Source organism: Seriola lalandi, unplaced genomic scaffold, assembly GCF_002814215.2.
Source record: "Seriola lalandi dorsalis isolate HSWRI2012SDOR001 ecotype SW California unplaced genomic scaffold, Sedor1 jcf7180002053122, whole genome shotgun sequence".
Lineage (NCBI taxonomy): Eukaryota > Metazoa > Chordata > Actinopteri > Carangiformes > Carangidae > Seriola > Seriola lalandi.
Window position 1 is genome coordinate 148,651 of NW_019523675.1, and position 19,032 is coordinate 167,682.

Sequence of the window (19,032 nt, forward strand, 5' to 3'; positions counted from 1 at the left end):
AATCCCTGTTCTCACCTCCTCTTCATTTTCACAGTTCCTCCGAGTCCACCAACTCGTCCAGATGTTGTATCTGTGTCTGCCAATGCCATCAGCATCAAATGGGATGTACCATATGCAGATGGTGGCAGCAAGGTGACAGGCTACTGGATTGAGAAGAAGGAGAGGAACACGATCCTGTGGGTGAGGGAAAACAAACTGCCCTGCCTGGAGTGTCATTACAAGGTATCCAACCTGATCGAGGGCCTGGAGTACCAGTTCAGGGTGTACGCCATGAACATCGCTGGACTCAGCAAGGCCAGTGAGGCCTCCAGACCTGTGGTGGCACTCAATCCTGTTGGTGAGGGAAACATTCATCTTCTAACTACAAACATTTGTTACAGTTATTCAACATGACAGTGAGTCAATGTGATTATGAAACTTGTTCTTTACTGTTCATCTCACTCAGCTAAAACCTCAGAAAAAACCTTAATGAAGCCTTAAAGAGCATAAGAAGCTGTGTGATTTAATCTGTGGTCTGGTTTTATGATAAACTTCTGCCCCTCCTCGTTCAGATCCTCCTGGTAAACCCGAGTTGACGGACATCAGCCGCTCCTCCGTTTCATTGTGCTGGACCGTGCCGTTCAACGATGGCGGCAGCAAGATCGTCGGCTACGTGGTGGAGAAGAAGGTGTACAGCACTGACGAGTGGGACGACAACCGCTGGCTGAAGTGCAACTACACCACCATCACTGAAAACTACTTCACTGTGACTAACCTGGGAGAGGGAGAGACCTATGAGTACCGTGTCATCGCCAAGAATGCTGCCGGTGTCCACAGCACTCCCTCAGAATCCACCGGACCGGTCACATGCAAGGATGAATACTGTAAGTTAGACTTCAAAAGGCATTACAGTTAGGATTTTTATTTTGTTTTCAGTTTGGATTCAGATCCCATGGAAGATCTTAAACTTTAAATCAATTCCCTCTTGATACTTAAAAGCTGATCATTTTTTCTTTGCTGCAGCTCCTCCCAAAGCCGAGCTGGACAGCAAGCTGGTGGGTGAGACAGTCATCGTCTCTGCCGGCTCCGACCTTGTCCTGGATGGCGTTGTAGGCGGTAAACCAGAGCCTACCGTGCACTGGTCAAAGGGCGACAAGATTTTGGAACTCGGGGAGAAATACTCACTGACTTACACCTCCACCAGAGCCATGGCCGTCATCAAGAACTGCGACAGATACGACACAGGCAGATACATCCTGACCGTCAAGAACCCCAACGGAACCAAGACTGCTGGCGTCAACGTTAAGGTTCTAGGTGAGCAGCCAAAAGCACAGTTAAATATACTGTAATCACATTATTTCAAACTCTGAGGTTATAGCCCTAGACAGGTGTATCAAAGGACTGTCTGATGGGTTTTCCTTTTTTCAGACACACCTGGAGCTCCAGCTGATAAGCTCGTAATCAGCAGAGTGACAGAGGAGAAGTGTACGGTGTCCTGGAAGATTCCTCTGGAGGACGGCGGGGACTCCGTCACCCATTACATCGTGGAGCGTCGCGAGACCAGCCGCCTCAACTGGGTCATCATGGAGACCGAGTGCAAGACTCTGTCCTGTGTCAGCACCAGGCTGATCAAGAACAATGAGTACATCTTCAGAGTCCGGGGAGTCAACAAGTTCGGACCTGGAGTTCCTCTGGAGTCCGATCCTGTCATCGCTAGGAACGCCTACAGTAAGCGTCAATGTTTCATCAGAACTTTAAACTTTCTAATCAGTTGTCCTGCTTTTACATTTGAGGCTAAACTGTCTTACACTTTTGTGGAATGAATTGGACTAACTGAGGACATACGGTTGAAGACTCTTGTTAAGTGTCATCCTTTTATCTTGATATGTTGAAATGTTATTACAATAAAATGAAATTTTAAAACAATTAGACAAGCATTATTCAGCAAAGGTTTGTGAAAGGAGCTCTGACCCATCCCATCTCTCCCCCAGCAATCCCATCCCAGCCGGGCACACCGGAAGCTACAGCGGTGGGCAAGGAGCACGTGATCATCGAGTGGCTGAAGCCCGAGAGCGACGGAGGCAGCGAGATCAAAAACTACATCGTTGATAAACGAGAGAAGAGCAGCACCAGGTGGGAACAACATCTGAAGGACTTGAGGGATGGATTTAATTTCCATTTTCTGAATCTCTCCCTCATCGCATTCTTTCATCTCTTCTCTGGAACAGGTGGACTCGAGTGAATAGAACTTACACCATCTACGACACCCGTCTGAAGATCACAGGCCTGTTGGAGGGAAGCGAGTATCAGTTCAGAGTGACTGCTGTCAACGCTGCTGGAGACAGTCAGCCGAGCGACGCCTCGCCATACATCCTCTGCAAAGACCCCACATGTAAGATATCTAACTGTCTATTCGCTGTCTCTTAGTTTCAAATCTTAACTGGACCAAAAGGTTTAAGTTATAACTTAATCTTAAATTGTTACAGATGATTATTTTCCACTTGAACATGAACATGATATATTTGTATTTACCTTCTTCTCCTCCCAGATACACCAGCTCCTCCGTCAATGCCTCGCATCACTGACACGACAAAGCACAGCATCAGCATGACCTGGACCAGGCCCATGTACGATGGTGGCTCAGACGTCACCGGCTACGTGGTGGAGATCCTGGAGGAGGGCTCCGAGCAGTGGTACCGCGCCACCACCAAGGCACTCAAGACCAACGAGTACGTGGCCGCGGGCCTGGCAGCCAATAAGAAGTACAGGTTCAGGGTCGCTGCCATCAACAACAACGGCACCGGGGAGTTCAGTGAACCGAGTGCTGAGGTTGAGCCCCTGGAGAGAATTGGTGAGTCACTGCAGATTTCTATGTTAGACATTAACACAGTTAATCCATCACTGAGGTTTTTTTTTTTATTATATATCATTATAGCAATAACCAATACCAAACAGCAGGGGGAGCTCCTCTTGCACCACACTGATGATTCTGTCATGGCAGAAGGTGGAGAGAGCAAATATTTAGTTTAGTTAAATCTAGTTTGATTATGAAGAACAACATCATCACCAGCAGTACCACATTGTAAATGAGCCAGTTACAATAATAATCATTAAACAAATGTTTATAAAACATCTCATAGTTTTTTTTCCCACAAAAAAAGTGATGTTTAAGTTTTTAATGATGTAAAAACAATAACTTTTGATGTAAAATCAAAAATTTTACTTGACTATCGCAGCATAACCTGACTCCCCTCACGCACACAGAAATGCCCGACCTGGAGCTGGCCGACGACCTGAAGAAAACCGTGTGTCTGCGCTCCGGAGGAACCCTGCGTCTGTTCGTGTTCGTCAGCGGACGGCCGACACCGGTGGTGGCCTGGAGGAAGAAGGGCGTGGAGCTGCAGAGCCGCGGCTACATTGAGACCACTGATAGCTACACCTCACTGATTGTGGAGAAGGTCAATCGCTACGACTCCGGAAAATATGTTGTGGAGGCAGAGAACCCATCTGGCAAGAAAACTGCCACCATCCTGGTTAAAGTCTATGGTACGTTATTCCAAGTTTCCACATATACCAATTATGTTATGATGAATTGTAGGGGAAATGTCATAAAAAAGTAAATAATTTCCCTTTTCTTTGCTCAGATTCACCAGTTTGTCTTTTTAAATATGCCTGTGAACACACACTAACAGATTCTCCTCCTCCTCTCGTCTCTTTCCTGCAGACACTCCTGGTCCTCCAGGTTCTGTGAAGGTGAAGGACTACACCAAGGAGTCCGTTGTGATTACCTGGGATGTGCCGAGCATTGACGGTGGTGCTCACGTCAGCAACTACATTGTAGAGAAACGTGAAGCCAACATGAAGTCATACAAGACTGTCACCACCGAGTGTAGGAAGACCCTGTTCAGGATCACTGGTCTGGAGGAGGGCGTGCACTACTTCTTCAGAGTCCTGCCAGAGAATATCTATGGTGTCGGTGAGCCCTGCGAGACGAGCGAGGCTGTGCTGGTGTGCGAGGTGCCGTCGGTGCCTCAGAACCTCCAGATTGTCGATGTCACCAAGTCCTCTGTCACACTGCACTGGGCGAAGCCACTGCATGATGGCGGCAGCAGGCTGACAGGCTATGTCATGGAAGCCTGCAAGGTAGGATCAGACAGGTGGAGCACCGTGGCGACAGTCAAGTCCTCCGTGTCCCAGCATACCATCCAATCCCTGATGGAGAAAGACCAGTACCTGTTCAGAGTCCGAGCCACCAACAGCAGGGGAACCAGCGAGCCCATGGACACCGTCACTCCGGTCACAATCCAGGATATCAAGGGTAAGAAAACACCTAAACACATCCACAGATTGTCACACAATTGCTTTTGCCGTTACTAATACATGAACTCATCACACTTTAGTGATGCCCAAGATCGACATGACCAGCATCCCTCAAAAGATCGTCCACGTGCACCGCGGCAAACCCATCGACCTCAACATCCCGATAAAAGCCAAACCACAACCCGTCTGCTCCTGGTTCTTCAGTGGCGTCAAGCTGAAAGACAGCCTGGACCGCATCAAGATCGACAGCAACGGAAAATACACCCACCTCGTCATCCGTGAGACCACAATCAACGACACGGGAGACTACAAGCTGGAGGTGAAGAATGCCATCGGCACAGCAACCGAGGTCATCAAGGTCATCATCCTCGGTAAGGAGATTTTCTGCACACAAATTAGTTTATACACAGAAGTGTAATTTAACAGAGTAGAGAATCAAAAACGTAGTAACTATTAATATCTTCAGATGATTCAGTATAGTAAGTAAATTCAACAGATTCCTAACGTTCAGAGATTCTAACCCTCCTGTGTCTGTCCAGACAAACCTGGCATCCCAGTCGGTCCGATGAAGATTGAGGAGGTCGACGGCGTGTCGGTGACAGTGAGTTGGGAACCTCCAGAGAAGGACGGCGGGGCCAATGTCAGCGGCTACGTTGTGGAGCAGCGTGACGCCCACCGGCCAGGCTGGACCACCATCTCAGAGTCAGTGACCCGACCATGCTTCAAATTCACCAGACTCTCAGAGGGAACAGAGTATGTGTTCCGCGTAGCCGCCATGAACCGCTTTGGTGTAGGTGGCTTCCTGCAGTCCGAGGTGGTGGAGTGCAAGAGCGCCAAAAGTGAGTTCTCTTCCCATCAAAAACTTGGTTTTCCTGTTCTCTGCATATTCTTCATTTGTTTTACAAGCTTGTTATTATTCCTCCTCTTCTTTTTGGTCCCACTAGTCCCCCTTCTTTTGGTGAAAGTCACCAGAAACATGCTCACAACTACCTAGTAACACCCGAATAGCTACCATGAATGCCATAGCAACCATTTTGGAACACCTTTGCAGCCACTCTGGTGACAACCAGGTAGCAGCTACCTACTGTTACCTTATTGGCCATGTAACAACTGAATAGCAACACGTTAATGGTGACAAGGGTCAAGTAACCATCTAGTCCAAGCAACTTCTCCTGAGCCAGCAACACAAAATTTCTAAAGAAAGAATTTGCCTTTTCTAGACCACTTGTACTATGGAAATTAAAGCAGAGTTTAAACTCAGTGGTGTATTATTTTTATCCACTTATCTCTTAGTCTATTGCCAGTAAAATTAATATTTATGCAATCTACATTCTTCTTTTCATCACTGTTTTGCAAAGCTCCAGTGATTCAGAGGTCACTTTCTGTCCCACTGCCTGGTTCTTTTCTCATCTGTGATTCATCTGATTTTCCTGTGTAGCCATCCCTGGACCTCCAAGCAGACCAGAGGTGCTTGACGTCACCCACGAGGGCATGACCCTGACCTGGCAACCACCCGAGGACAATGGTGGCTCCACCATTGCCGGCTACATCATTGAACGTAAGGAGGCCCGTTCTGACAGGTGGATGAAGATCAACAAGAACCCCGTCACCATGACCAGGTACCGCTCCTCCGGCCTGATTGAGGGCCTGGAGTACGAACATCGTATCACCGCCATCAACTCAAGAGGATCCGGCAAACCCAGCGAGAGTTCCGCCATCACCGTGGCCATGGATCCCATCGGTACGTAACCAAACTGCTGTATTACTGTAATGATACTTAATGAATTTTACTTATGAAACCATCATCACCTATTTTCAATAAATCTTACCACTGGAGTCATTGTTTGACCAAATGTCTGTGTGTTATGAAACAGAACCACCAGGTCCTCCAGTTCAGCCCAGAGTCACTGACACCACCAGGACTTCAGTCTCTCTGGCCTGGTTGCCACCTGAAGAGGAGGGTGGTGCAGTGATTACTGGATACTTGATCGAGATGCAGAAGGTGGACCAGGTGGAATGGACACTGTGCAACACCACACCCACCAAGATGTGCGAGTACACCCTCACCCACATGCCCCAGGGCGCCGAATACAAGTTCAGGGTCATCGCCTGCAATGCTGGTGGTGCCGGAGAGCCTGCTGAGATTCCTGGAGTGGTTAAAGTCCAGGAGATGCTTGGTAGGAGAACAAAAATCCATAATTTATAAAATAAACATCATGCTTTTACTTAAAATACATTTTTCTGTCATCTCTAATTCAAATGACAAAAACTCATCTGTGTCATCTTGCAGGTTATCCTGACTATGAGCTTGATCGTAAATACGAGGAGGGCTACGTGGTGCGGCAGGGCGGAGTCGTCCATCTGTCTGTGCCCATCAAGGGTAAACCCATCCCCTCATGCAAGTGGACCAAGGACGGACGTGACATCTCCCACCGCGCCATGATTGCCACCCATGATGACATCACCGAACTGGTCATCAAAGAGGCGCACAAGGACGACACTGGTACCTATGACCTGGTGCTGGAGAACAAATGCGGCAGGAAGGCGGTGTACATCAAGGTGAGCGGCCTGTCTGGTCAGATTTTGTTGAAGCGTGAACTTCAGTGAAATTAAATGTATCAAAAGTAAAATAAAAAAATACATTCAGGTGGAATATACGTTTGTGTATATCTCCTGCTCCAGGTGAAGGTGATCGGTCGCCCAGATGTCCCAGAAGGCCCTCTGGAGTTTGACGACATTCAAGCCAGATCAGTCCGGGTCAGCTGGAGGCCACCTTCAGATGATGGCGGCTCCGACATCCTGGGATACATTGTGGAAAGGCGGGAGGTATCCAAGGCCGCCTGGTATACAGTGGATGCCCGGGTCACCGAGAACTCTCTGGTGGTGAAGGGCCTGAAGGAAAACATGGAGTACCACTTCAAGGTTTCTGCTGAGAACCAGTTTGGAGTCAGCAGATCTCTCAAGTCTGATGAGTCCGTCACACCAAAGACACCACTTTGTGAGTCCTGATACTCTTGCACTGTGTGGCCACAATAATTCACTGAATAGTTTAAGGGGTTGTAAGTATTGATTACGTGAACAATATGCTTCACCTCCAGGTCCACCAGAACCTCCCAGCAACCCACCAGAGATCATGGATGTGACCAAGTCTACAGTGTCTCTGTCCTGGGCTCGGCCTCGGGACGACGGAGGCTCCCGCGTCACAGGATACTATGTGGAAAGGAGGGAGGTGTCGACAGAGAAGTGGGTGCGCCACAACAAGACCCACATCACCACCACTATGTACAACATCACAGGCCTCATCCCTGATGCAGAGTACATGTTCAGAGTGGTGGCTCAGAATGACATTGGGCAGAGTGAGCCTGGTCCGACCTCAGAGTCTGTGGTTTGCAAAGATCCATTTGGTGAGTTAACATTACATGATGTCTATGTCTTCATGAATACACTGATAAAACTAAGTAGAACAAATAGACGAGAGATGCGAAATTCAAACAAGTTAGAAACTTGAAGGGCGTTTTTGCTCTGAGCGTAAGTTCATCTAAGCTTCTTTGTGGGATTGTGTAGTGAAGTGTGAGTTTCAATCTCCTTGTGTCTCGTCATAGATAAACCAAGCCAGCCGGGAGAGATCGACATCATCTCTGTCACCAAAGACTGCATCACCATCCACTGGCTCAGGCCTGAGCATGATGGAGGCAAGGAGATTCTGGGCTACTGGATTGAGTTCAGGCAGGCTGGGGAGAGCGCCTGGAAGAAGTGCACCAAGGAGCGCTCCAAGGATCGTCAGTTCACCATGGGTGGCTTAATGGAGGCCACAGAGTACGAGTTCAGGATCTTTGCAGAGAATGAGACAGGACTCAGCCGACCTCGTCGCACACCCATGGGCATCAAGACCAAACTGAGCGGTGAGCTGCTGCACAATTCAAATCCTATCATACAGAAGGACCTGGTCACAGTAGCAGTGTGATATTTCATTAAAACATTTATTAGTTGAATCAAAATGTTGAATGACAGCAACTAAAATAAATCACAGCCAATTACTGATGTGATCTGGATCTTTAAAAAGTTAAACAATAAATCATACCCAATTTTGTTTTATAATTAAACACATTTGCATTTCATTATACAGCATAAAGTATGAAGTAGCAGCTTTAGGAATGAAAGAACATCATACACATTCTACAGTTAAAAGCAAAAAGCCTAATAACTTCAGATATTGATGAAACTTTGCTGATGTCTCTGCAGTTGGTGAAGCTCCAGCTCTGAAGGACGAGATCCAAGACGTAACCACCAAGCTTGGTGAGTCTGGCACTCTGACCTGTGGCATTATTGGCAGACCACTGCCTGAGATCAAGTGGTACCGCTACGGCAAGGAACTGATCCAGAGCCGCAAGTACAAGATGAGCTCAGACGGCCGTAACCACTCCCTCAGCATTCTGACAGAAGAGCAGGAAGACGAGGGCCTGTACACCTGCAGGGCCATCAACGAGGCCGGAGAGATTGAAACCAGTGGCAAGCTGCGCCTGCAAGCAGCTCCTCAGTTCCATCCCGGCTTCCCGCTCAAGGAGAAGTACTTCGCCGGGGCTGGCACAAGCCTCCGCCTGCATGTCGTCTACATCGGGCGTCCCATCCCCCAGATCATGTGGTTCTATGGCAAGAAGCCTCTGAATTCATCAGAGAATGTGATCATTGAAAACACAGAGAGCTACACCCACCTGGTGGTGAGGAACGTCCAGAGAAAGACAAACGCTGGCCGCTACAAGGTGCAGCTCAGCAACGTGTTTGGAACCGTTGACACTTCGCTACGTGTTGAAATCCAAGGTAAAATCAGACTACAGGAACAGAAAGTTCAAACTCTACAGATTTCAGATGATTATGTCTATATCTTAGTAAATATTAGTCAAATACTAGTAGCTACACATGAATTTGTTTTGTAGTATCAGCCAACAAATAACTTTTATTAGGTCTTCATAAGAGAGAGCCTTTACTCAGCCCCTCCTTTGGTTTTTCCAGATAAACCATGCATCCCTGAGGGCCCTATGGTTGTCGAAGGCCTGCTGAAGAGCTCAGTTGTCATCAGCTGGAAGGCTCCCAAGGATGATGGAGGCTCCATGATCACAAACTACATCGTGGAGAAACGTGAGGCCAAAGAAGGTGAACAATGGCACCTGGTGTCCTCCTCCATCTCTGGCACCACCTGCCGTGTCCCCAACCTGATCGAGAGCGCTGGCTACTACTTCAGAGTGTCTGCCCAGAACCAGTACGGAGTCAGTGAGCCTCTGGAGATCCCATCAGTGGTCATCATCAAGAGTCCATTCGGTAAGTCCATCCATATTTGGTTTACCTGTTTTGGCTTTTGTAGCTGCACTGTAGAGAGACATGACTGACTGATAGGATATGTAGAGCACCACAGTAACATTCTGTTTGTTTCTTAGAAAAACCTGGCATCCCACAGCAGCCCTTCATCATGAGCTCCACCAAGGACTCCTGTGTCGTCTGCTGGAAGCCTCCAAGCAGCGACGGCGGCGCCAAAATCTCCAACTACTACTTGGAGAAACGTGAGAAGAAGCAGAACAAGTGGATGTCAGTAACCACAAAGAAGATCATGGAAACCAATTACGAGGTCACAGGCTTGATTGAGGGCTTCGAGTACGAGTTCCGTGTCAAGTGTGAGAATGTGGGTGGCGAGAGCGACTGGAGCGAGATCTCTGCGCCTATCATCCCCAAGTCTGAACAGTCTCCTCGTGCTCCCGCATTCAGGGAGGAGATCAGGGACATGACTGTCAAATACCAAGCCAATGCCACCTTTGTCACTAAGGTATGTCATTTAAAATACAGTGTTTGACATTAGACATCAGTTTCATCTGATTATGGGTAGAAAGGCTTGGCCAAACACAAGACTTTACTTTTTCAATTTCTGTTTTTCAATGCTTTAAAACATTAAACACAGGTCTGTGTTTTGAGATGTTTTTCAGTACATTATCTAACGTGCTCATTTTTCCAATGATAAGGTGGTGGGATATCCAAAGCCTGTGGTGAAATGGTACCGCAGTGGAAAGGAAATCCTGGCAGATGGAACCAAGATCAAAGCCCAGGAGTTCAAGGGCGGCTACTACCAGCTGGTCATCACTTCTGCTGATGAGAACGACGCCACAGTTTACCAAGTCAGGGCAACCAACTCCTCAGGATCTATCTCTACGACAGCCAACCTGGACGTGGAAGGTAATGGAATATAATAATAATAATTTTGGACATGCAAAATAATTACTGTTCATAATTCCTAGAATCCATTTGTTATTTGATAAATAACAAACTAATGTAATGTTTTTTGTCATTTTAATTCTAGTTCCTGCTAAGATCCACCTGCCCAAAGAGCTTCAGGGAATGGGAGCAGTCCATGCTGCGCGTGGTGATCACATCACCATCAAGATCCCCATCTCTGGCAAGCCCGAGCCAGCAGTCACTTGGCAGAAGGGTCAGGAGATCCTCTCCAACTCTCCTTATTACCAGGTCATCACCACCAGGTCTTTCACCTCCCTGGTCTTCCACAAGGGAATGCAGAGGAAGGATACTGGCTACTATATTATTACTGCAAAGAACAGGTTCGGAACGGACAAGCAAACCATAGAGGTGAACGTGGCTGACATACCTGAAGCTCCAAAGGGACTCGTGGTCAGTGACATTGCACGGGACTCCATCACCCTGACCTGGGAGCCCCCTGCCCATGATGGTGGAAGCGACATCATTAGCTACATCGTGGAGAAGTGTCCCACCACTGCTGACAGGTGGATCCGAGCTGGACAGACCACTGACTGCAGCATCACCATCATCAACATATTCGGAAAGACCAAGTACCAGTTCCGTGTCATTGCCGAGAACCAGTTTGGCCTGAGCGCTCCTTCTCAGCCGACTGAGCCCATCACTACAAAGGAAGACAAGTCTGTGATTAGGAACTACGACGAGGAAGTGGACGAAACCAGAGAGATCACCAAGGAGGAGGCTCTGTTCTACAAGGTGAAGGAGCTGTCCTCCAAGTACATCATCTCTGAGGAGCTTGCTCGCTGCCAGTTCGGAGCGGTCCACCGTTGCGTGGAGATTGCCACAAAGAAAACCTTCATGGCCAAGTTCATCAAGGTCAAAGGAACCGACCGTGAGTTGGTTCTTAGGGAGATTGAGGCCCTCAACGTGGCAAGGCACAAGAACATTATCTACCTGCATGAGTACTTTGAAAGCATGGAGGAGATAATCCTGATCTTTGAATTCATCTCTGGAGTTGACATCTTTGAGCGCCTTGGCACCAGCAACTTCGAGCTGACAGAGCAGGAGATTGTCCGCTACCTGAGACAGGTCTGCTCTTCCCTCAAGTTCTTGCACAGCCACAACTTCGGCCACTTTGATATCCGCCCAGACAACATTGTCTACACCACAAGGAGAAGCACCACCATAAAGATTATTGAGATGGGCCAGGCTAGGCTGTTGGTGCCTGGAGAGAACATCAGAATGTTGTTCTCAGCTCCGGAGTACTATGCCCCTGAGGTCCATCGCCATGACCTCGTCACGACAGCCACTGATATGTGGTCTGTTGGTGTTCTGACCTATGTTCTGCTCAGTGGCCTTAATCCGTTTGCAGCAGAGTCCACTACAAAAATGATTGAGAACATTTCCAACTGTGAGTACATCTTTGAAAGTGAAGCATTCAGGGACATCAGCCTGGAAGCTATGGACTTTGTGGACAGACTTCTAGTCAAGGACAGGAAGCTCCGTATGACAGCCCATGAGGCTCTGGAGCACCCATGGCTCAAGATGAAAATTGAGAATGTCAGCAAAAAGACAATCAGGACCCTGAGACACAGGAGGTACTACCAGACTCTGGTGAAGAGGATCGATACCATTGTATCAGCAGCTCGCATTGCGTATGGCGGCGCCTTCAAGAACCAGAGAGGATTGGCTGTGGGTAAAGTGAAGATTGGAACTGAGTACCACGGCCTCCGCGCTGGTCCAGTCATGCATGGCTCAGCCGAGGAAGGCGGCCATGTCAGATTCACCTGTAGTATCGCCAGCTACGACAAGAGCACACAGGTGTCATGGTACTTCGGGAACCGTCAGCTACACCCGAGCCCCAAGTATGAGATTACTTACAGTAACGGTTTTGCCAGCATTTATGTAAAGGACATTGAAGAGAGTGATGATGGTGTGTACAGATGCAAGGTGGTGAGCGATGATGGAGAGGACAGTGCTTATGGAGAGCTCTTTGTTGAGACAGTGAGGAGCATCAGAGAGCACTACATCAGCCGCTCCATCAAGAAACTGAGGAGGAGAGTTGACAAGACTATGGTCCTGCGGAGACCACCAGAGTTCACTTTGCCGCTCTACAACCGCTCCGCATACATCGGCGAAGACGTCCGCTTCGGTGTCACTATCACTGTGCACCCAGAGCCTCAGGTAACATGGCTCAAGAATGGAGAGAAAATTAAGCCAGGTGATGATGACAGCAAGTACACATTCACCAGCGACAAGGGTCTGTACCAGCTGATGATCCACAACCTGGACATGAGCGATGATGCTGAATACACAGTCATGGCCCATAATAAGTTTGGAGAAGACAGCTGCAAGGCTCGTCTCACTGTAGCACCTCATCCTGTGCTGGAGGAAACTATGAGGCCCATGTTCAAACGTCTGCTGGCCAATGTTGACTGCACCGAGGGCCACAGTGTCCGCTTCGAACTCCGAGTCTCAGGAATCCCAAATCCTACTCTGAAGTGGGAGAAGGATGGTCAACCACTACAGTTTGGCCCCAAGGTGGTTGTCATACAGGAGGACGTTGACTACCACGTCCTGCACATCAGAGAGACTCTGCTTGAGGACTCAGGTGTGTACAAGGTTACTGCAACCAACTCCACTGGCTCTGCAAGCTGCCAGGCCACACTAAAGGTCGACCGCCTCACCTACACCAGGAGAGAGTACAAGAGCGAGGAGGAGAAATACAGACACGTTCAGAAACAAATTGAAAAGACGAATAAGATGGCTCAGCAAATTGTCGCCACCGAGGAGCACGTACCTTTCAACCCCACAGCCCAGGAGGCCCTCAAATTTGCTGCCGAGATGTACAAGCCTGCAGTGAGCACCAAAAACGTTGAGGGTGAGTTCGACATCACAGTGGAGAAGTCAGAGACCAAGAAGCTGGAGGAGGAGAGGAGGATCTTCATGCCATATGAGATCCCTGAGCCTGTAGTCCATGATCCCAGAGTTCTGGATGAAGACAAAGCCATCAGGCAGTTTGTGCCTCTGTCGGACATGAAGTGGTACAGAAAGCTGAGAGACCAGTATGAGATTCCAGAGAGGATGGAGAGGATTGTGCAGAAGAGACAGAGACGTATTCGCCTGTCCAGGTGGGAACAGTTCTATGTCATGCCCCTCCCCCGAATCACCGACCAGTACAGGCCAAGATGGCGTATTCCAAAACTCAGTCTGGATGATCTGGAGACTGTCAGACCTGCACGCCGTTCGCCCTCTCCCGAATCAGAGGTGTCCTTCAGATCCAGAAGGAGATCTCTGGGAGACCTTAGTGATGAGGAGCTGCTGATGCCTGTGGACGACTACCTTTCCATGAGGAGAACAGAAGAGGAGAAAATGATGCTGGAGGATGAACTTGAGCTCGGCTTCTCTGCCTCTCCCGCTGGCAGCCCTGTCCGCGTTGAACGGCGCGCCATGGAACATGAAGAGAGGAGGCAGGAGGTTAGACACGAGGCCGTCGAGGTTTCTGAGACAAAGAAGAAACGGACTGTTTCTCAGTTCATGAGGAGGAGAAGGTCGTTGTCCCCTACATACATCGAACTGATGCGTCCAGTCTCGGAGCTGATCAGACCACCACGTGCCAGGGCTCCTGTGGAGGTAGAGGGAGAGATCGTGGAGAGGAGGTCCCCCACCCCAGAGAGGACCCGTCCCCGCTCTCCCAGCCCCATCAGATCAGTTGAGAGGTCATCCCGTTCCTCCTCCAGGTTTGAGCGGTCTGCCCGCTTTGACATCATGTCCCGCTACGAAGCCAGAAAGGCTGCTCTGAAGTCTGAGAGGAAATACCAGGTGGTAAGCCAGACACCTTTCAGCCTGGATCACGCCCCCCGTGTGACTGTCAGGATGCGCTCTCATCGCATACCAATTGGTCAAGACACCAAATTCACCCTGAACATCCAAACCAAGCCAGAGGCCGAGGTCAAGTGGTTCCACAATGGAACCGCCATCTCTGAAAGCAGCGAGAAATACATTTTCTCCAACATGAGCGGCGTTCTGTCCATCACTATCCTGGAGTGCCAGGAAGAGGACAGTGGCACATACCGCTGTGTGTGCTCCAACTCCAAGGGAGAGGCATCAGACTATGCCACCCTGGATGTGTCAGGTGGCGGCTACACCACCTTCTCCTCTCGCCGCAGGGATGAAGAAGCCCCTAAAGGCCATGTCCCTGAAGTAACTCGAATTGACCACTATCACACTGCCCACTTCAAAGCTGGCTACGCCTCGCAGACACACTTTGAGGTGGAGGAGAGCAAGTCTAAGCTAACCGAGACACATGAGGTTGTGACACGTGAAAGATATGCCACTTCCTCTGAGCGCTACTCCTCCGCTGAGAGGTATGACTCATCTGTGAAATACGCCTCCACTGAATACCTGTCATCTGGTTCCTCCTACTCATCTGACAAATTTTCAACTGGAAAACACGCCATATCTGAAACTAAACTTAAATCATCCACTGCTGCTGTAGCTGAGGAAGTGTCTGTCCACAAGGTGAAGCCTCCTCTTCCGGCCAGAATCCTCACCAAGCCTCAGTCTGTGACCGTCGCAGAGGGAGAGACAGCCAGATTCTCCTGTGACATTGATGGGGAACCTGCACCCACTGTGACATGGATGCATGAGAGCAGAACTGTTGTCTCATCTCACCGTGTCCACGTCACCACAACTCAGTACAAGTCCAGCCTGGAGATCTCCTCTGTGACGTCCTCCGATGAGGGCAGTTACACGGTGGTTGTAGAGAACTCCGCAGGCCGACAGGAGGCTCACTTCACTATAACCATCCGCAGAGCAGCTCACAAAGAAGAGGTGAAGGCTGTCAAATCCCCTGAGCCATCTGTAAAGTCACCGGAGCCTTTTGTCACATCACCTACTCCCTCCATAACTTCCCCTGTCCCCAGTGTGAAGTCACCTGAACCCAGCATCAAGTCCCCCGAGCCTTCAGTTAAATCACCAGCTCCAAGTGTTAAGTCCCCTGAGCCAAGTGTAACATCTCCTGCTCCAAGTGCGAAGTCACCCACACCAGGTGTGAAGTCACCCACACCAAGTGTGAAGTCACCCACACCAGGTGTGAAGTCACCTACACCAGGTGTGAAGTCACCTACACCAAGTGGGAAGTCACTTACACCAGGTGTGAAGTCACCTACACCAGGTGTTAAGTCTCCTGAACCAGAGGGAATCAAATCCCCTAGGAGCATCAGGTCTCCTGAGCCTCCCTCTCCAGCACCTGGCTTAAAATCACCAGCTCCAGGTGTCAAATCTCCTGAACCTGAAGGAGTAAAGTCTCCACGGGGTATTAAGTCTCCAGAACCTAGACTCAAGTCACCGCCACCAACTAAGTCTCCAGAGAGAGTGAGGTCACCTGAACCTGAGGGAGTAAAATCCCCTCGGGGTCTCAAATCTCCAGAACCTGTAGGACTCAGAACACCAAAAGGTGTGAAGTCCCCAGAACCTGTTGGAATCAAAACACTGAAAGGCATCAGGTCCCCAGAACCTTCAGGCATCAAATCACCCAGGGCCTTAAAGTCCCCTGAGCCCGAGGGAATCAAATCACCTCCAAGGATGAAGTCTCCTCCACCAATTATGTCCCCCAAGAGGGTTGTCTCCCCACCCACGGTCAAATCCCCAACCCCGAAACCTCCCAAGGTCCTAAGCCAACTAACAGCTGAGGCCCATGAGGGCTCCGTGAGGATGTCCTGCGTCTGCGAGAGCAGTGTCAGGGAGGTGGTGTGGTTTGTCAATGGGAGGAGACTTTCGCAGAGCAGCCACTTTGAGATGCACTACTCCGAGGGCTCCTGCAGCCTTCTCATCCATGATTTGGCGGACAGTGATCAGGGAGAGTACACCTGCGAGATGACATCAGAGGGAGGAGTATCCAAATCCTCCTTCTCCTTCACCGGACAGGTGTTCCAGTCCATACGCATGAAGATCACATCCTACCGTGAGCAGCAGTTGGCACTTAAAGGTGAGAACCCGCCTCAAGTATTCAAGAATATTTCATCCAATTTGATACATTTAAATTTGTCATTATGGAGATTTACATATTCACTGTTTCCATCTCTACCCTCAACAGGATCAATGATGATGAGTCACAAGGAGTCATCGTCATCCATGAGCTCAGCTATGATGATGAAGAAGGAAATCCACACGATGGAGGAGTCGTCCTCCTTTTCTTCCTCCAGCCAGCAAGCAATGATGTCATCCATGATGGAGTCCAGCTCCTTCAGCGGCATGGCAGCTGAGATGAAGTTTGAGACCATGTCCATGTCCAGCATGTCTTCAATGGCATCTGAGTCATATGCAATGAGCTCCAGCAGCCTCACTGAGATGGCCTCCCACATGGAGGGATCCTCATTTAGAGCCATTGGTAAGACACTTATCTAAAATCTATTGAACAACATGTCCTTATAAAGAGAGCATTGTTTTAGCTTCCTTACTTCCACTCTGGTATTCATAGGCAACAGAATGGCCTTTATTTTGAAATGAAAAGCTACAAATGATCAACTTCATAGAGTCACACAATCAGTTCCTTTTTTGGTACTTGACTTTTAATATCAGATTTTTCTTCTACATTCTCCACTTTGTATAGTAAAATGTTGTTGCCACCAACATTAATTGAAAACAAAAAAACCTACTGGACACTGATGTACATGCACTGTGGTTTTCAGGTTCTGCTCCCAGGATCGAGGCTCTGCCGGAGGACATCAGCATTGAGCCGGGCAAAGTCCTGACAGTCGCTTGTGCCTTCTCTGGTGACGCCAAACACATTGAGTGGTCCCGCAGCGGTAAAACCATCGAGGTGACTGTCGGCGGACGCTTCCACATAGAGACCACAGAGGACCTGACCACCCTCATCATCACCGGAGTTAAGGAGGAAGACGCTGGAATCTACACCCTCAAACTGTCCAACGAGCTAGGATCGGACACAGCGATTGTTCACATTAGTATTCGCTCAGTGTAAAAAAAAAAAAAATCTAATCCTCCCCTCTTCCCTACTTCCATGCCTTTTTATTTATTAATTAAGCGAATTAATCTACTTGATAAAGATCTGGATTTCTCTTCTTGTAAATATGAACTATTTTTGTACCAATCTTGACATTAATTTATGCCAAACTAGACTAAAGTCTAAAGTTGTTATAAAATGTGCCATATTGGACAATTATGACTTAGGATTTTTGATCCGTTTTTCTGTGACATGTACATAATGTATATAGCCGAATTTAACGGTTATGGGAAATGTATGCATTGTTATTTATGACAATAATATTAACTGAAACAAAATGAAACTAAATGTAGTTTAACAGGAGAAAGTTTCACCAGGAACGAATACCCTGTTAAACTGAGAAACTAAACTCTGTGCCTCAACGAAAAGTTGAAGTCTTAAGATTGCCTCAACAGGTGGAGAGGCTCCCTGTTGATGTTAACTCAATCAGAGACAAAACTATGAATGCACTGCTGGAGAGTGAGAGCAGTGCTGTTACAATCTAATGAGAGCGAGATCCTGAGTGCTGTTTGCATTTACCCTCATGTAAGCAGGACGACTGGACCTCGCTCTCTGACTGATTATGTCATACCGCCATTTTGATGACATGCTCACAGTGCGAGCGGCCTGCACTCCCTGAGCACAAATGTTTCTTTTTTGTTTTGTGCTCTGCTTCTGGCAAACGACCACTCGCTCGGCTCCTCAGTCGTACCATCAACCTGGCCAAACGAGAGTCCGTCCTGTGCTTGTTTGCAGAGGCAGAGCTGTCTCTTGGAGGTCTGCAGTGTGTTTGTTTGTTAGTTTGTAGAAATTCACCTGTCAGTCAAGCTGGGCGCCATCAAGCAGATGTACCGCAGCCAAAACCAACCGCTGCTGGTGATGCAGTCACTGAGGACAAAATGAAGCGTGGTCTTGTGTGTTGCCCCGCACTTTGGTTTGATTGAAGTTAGAGTTGTAGAGTAGATTATTTTTGCAGCCTCCTTGGGTTTTTCTCCAATTATTGATTTAATAAAGCATGATTATCAGCACTACAGGATGTCTCTGCTGTGGTTATTGGTGTCCGTTTCTTATTCATCGTTCCGTTGAAATTGGAAAATGAAAAATAATGATTAACTATATATCATACATTTTTATACCTTACTTACTATATACAATGACGTTTTTTTTACATTTTTATGCCTTACTATACTATGACTTTTATGCCTTTCTATACTATGACTCTTTTTTGAAAATTTTATGCCTTACTATACAATGACGTTTTATGCCTTTCTATACTATGACTGTTTTTTGAAAATTTTATGCCTTACTATACTATGACTTTTTTTTTTACATTTTTATGCCTTACTATACTATGACTTTTTTTTGAAAATTTTATGCCTTACTATACTATGAAGTTTTATGTCTTACTATACTATGACTTTTTATACCTTTCTATACTGTGACTCTTTTTTTGAAAATTTATGCCTTACTAT

General features: G+C 48.0%; 1 protein-coding gene across 1 annotated transcript in view; it reads left to right on the top strand.

Moving 5' to 3' along the window:
* LOC147819465 (titin-like) overlaps positions 1-18,591 on the top strand; it is a 24,994-nt gene extending 6,403 nt beyond the window's left edge. The window contains exons 10-33 of the mRNA XM_087172543.1: positions 35-337; positions 552-863; positions 1,003-1,293; positions 1,408-1,707; positions 1,971-2,112; positions 2,208-2,371; positions 2,528-2,830; positions 3,244-3,525; positions 3,704-4,297; positions 4,380-4,670; positions 4,839-5,138; positions 5,738-6,040; positions 6,174-6,476; positions 6,590-6,858; positions 6,982-7,297; positions 7,398-7,703; positions 7,902-8,201; positions 8,542-9,117; positions 9,310-9,615; positions 9,732-10,114; positions 10,308-10,518; positions 10,643-16,543; positions 16,652-16,945; positions 17,247-18,591. Of these exons, the coding sequence (XP_087028669.1) occupies positions 35-337; positions 552-863; positions 1,003-1,293; positions 1,408-1,707; positions 1,971-2,112; positions 2,208-2,371; positions 2,528-2,830; positions 3,244-3,525; positions 3,704-4,297; positions 4,380-4,670; positions 4,839-5,138; positions 5,738-6,040; positions 6,174-6,476; positions 6,590-6,858; positions 6,982-7,297; positions 7,398-7,703; positions 7,902-8,201; positions 8,542-9,117; positions 9,310-9,615; positions 9,732-10,114; positions 10,308-10,518; positions 10,643-16,543; positions 16,652-16,945; positions 17,247-17,539 (13,043 nt within the window). The 3' untranslated portion in view covers positions 17,540-18,591. The remainder of the gene's footprint in view (positions 1-34; positions 338-551; positions 864-1,002; positions 1,294-1,407; positions 1,708-1,970; positions 2,113-2,207; positions 2,372-2,527; positions 2,831-3,243; positions 3,526-3,703; positions 4,298-4,379; positions 4,671-4,838; positions 5,139-5,737; positions 6,041-6,173; positions 6,477-6,589; positions 6,859-6,981; positions 7,298-7,397; positions 7,704-7,901; positions 8,202-8,541; positions 9,118-9,309; positions 9,616-9,731; positions 10,115-10,307; positions 10,519-10,642; positions 16,544-16,651; positions 16,946-17,246) is intronic.
* The last annotated feature ends 441 nt before the right edge of the window (positions 18,592-19,032 follow it).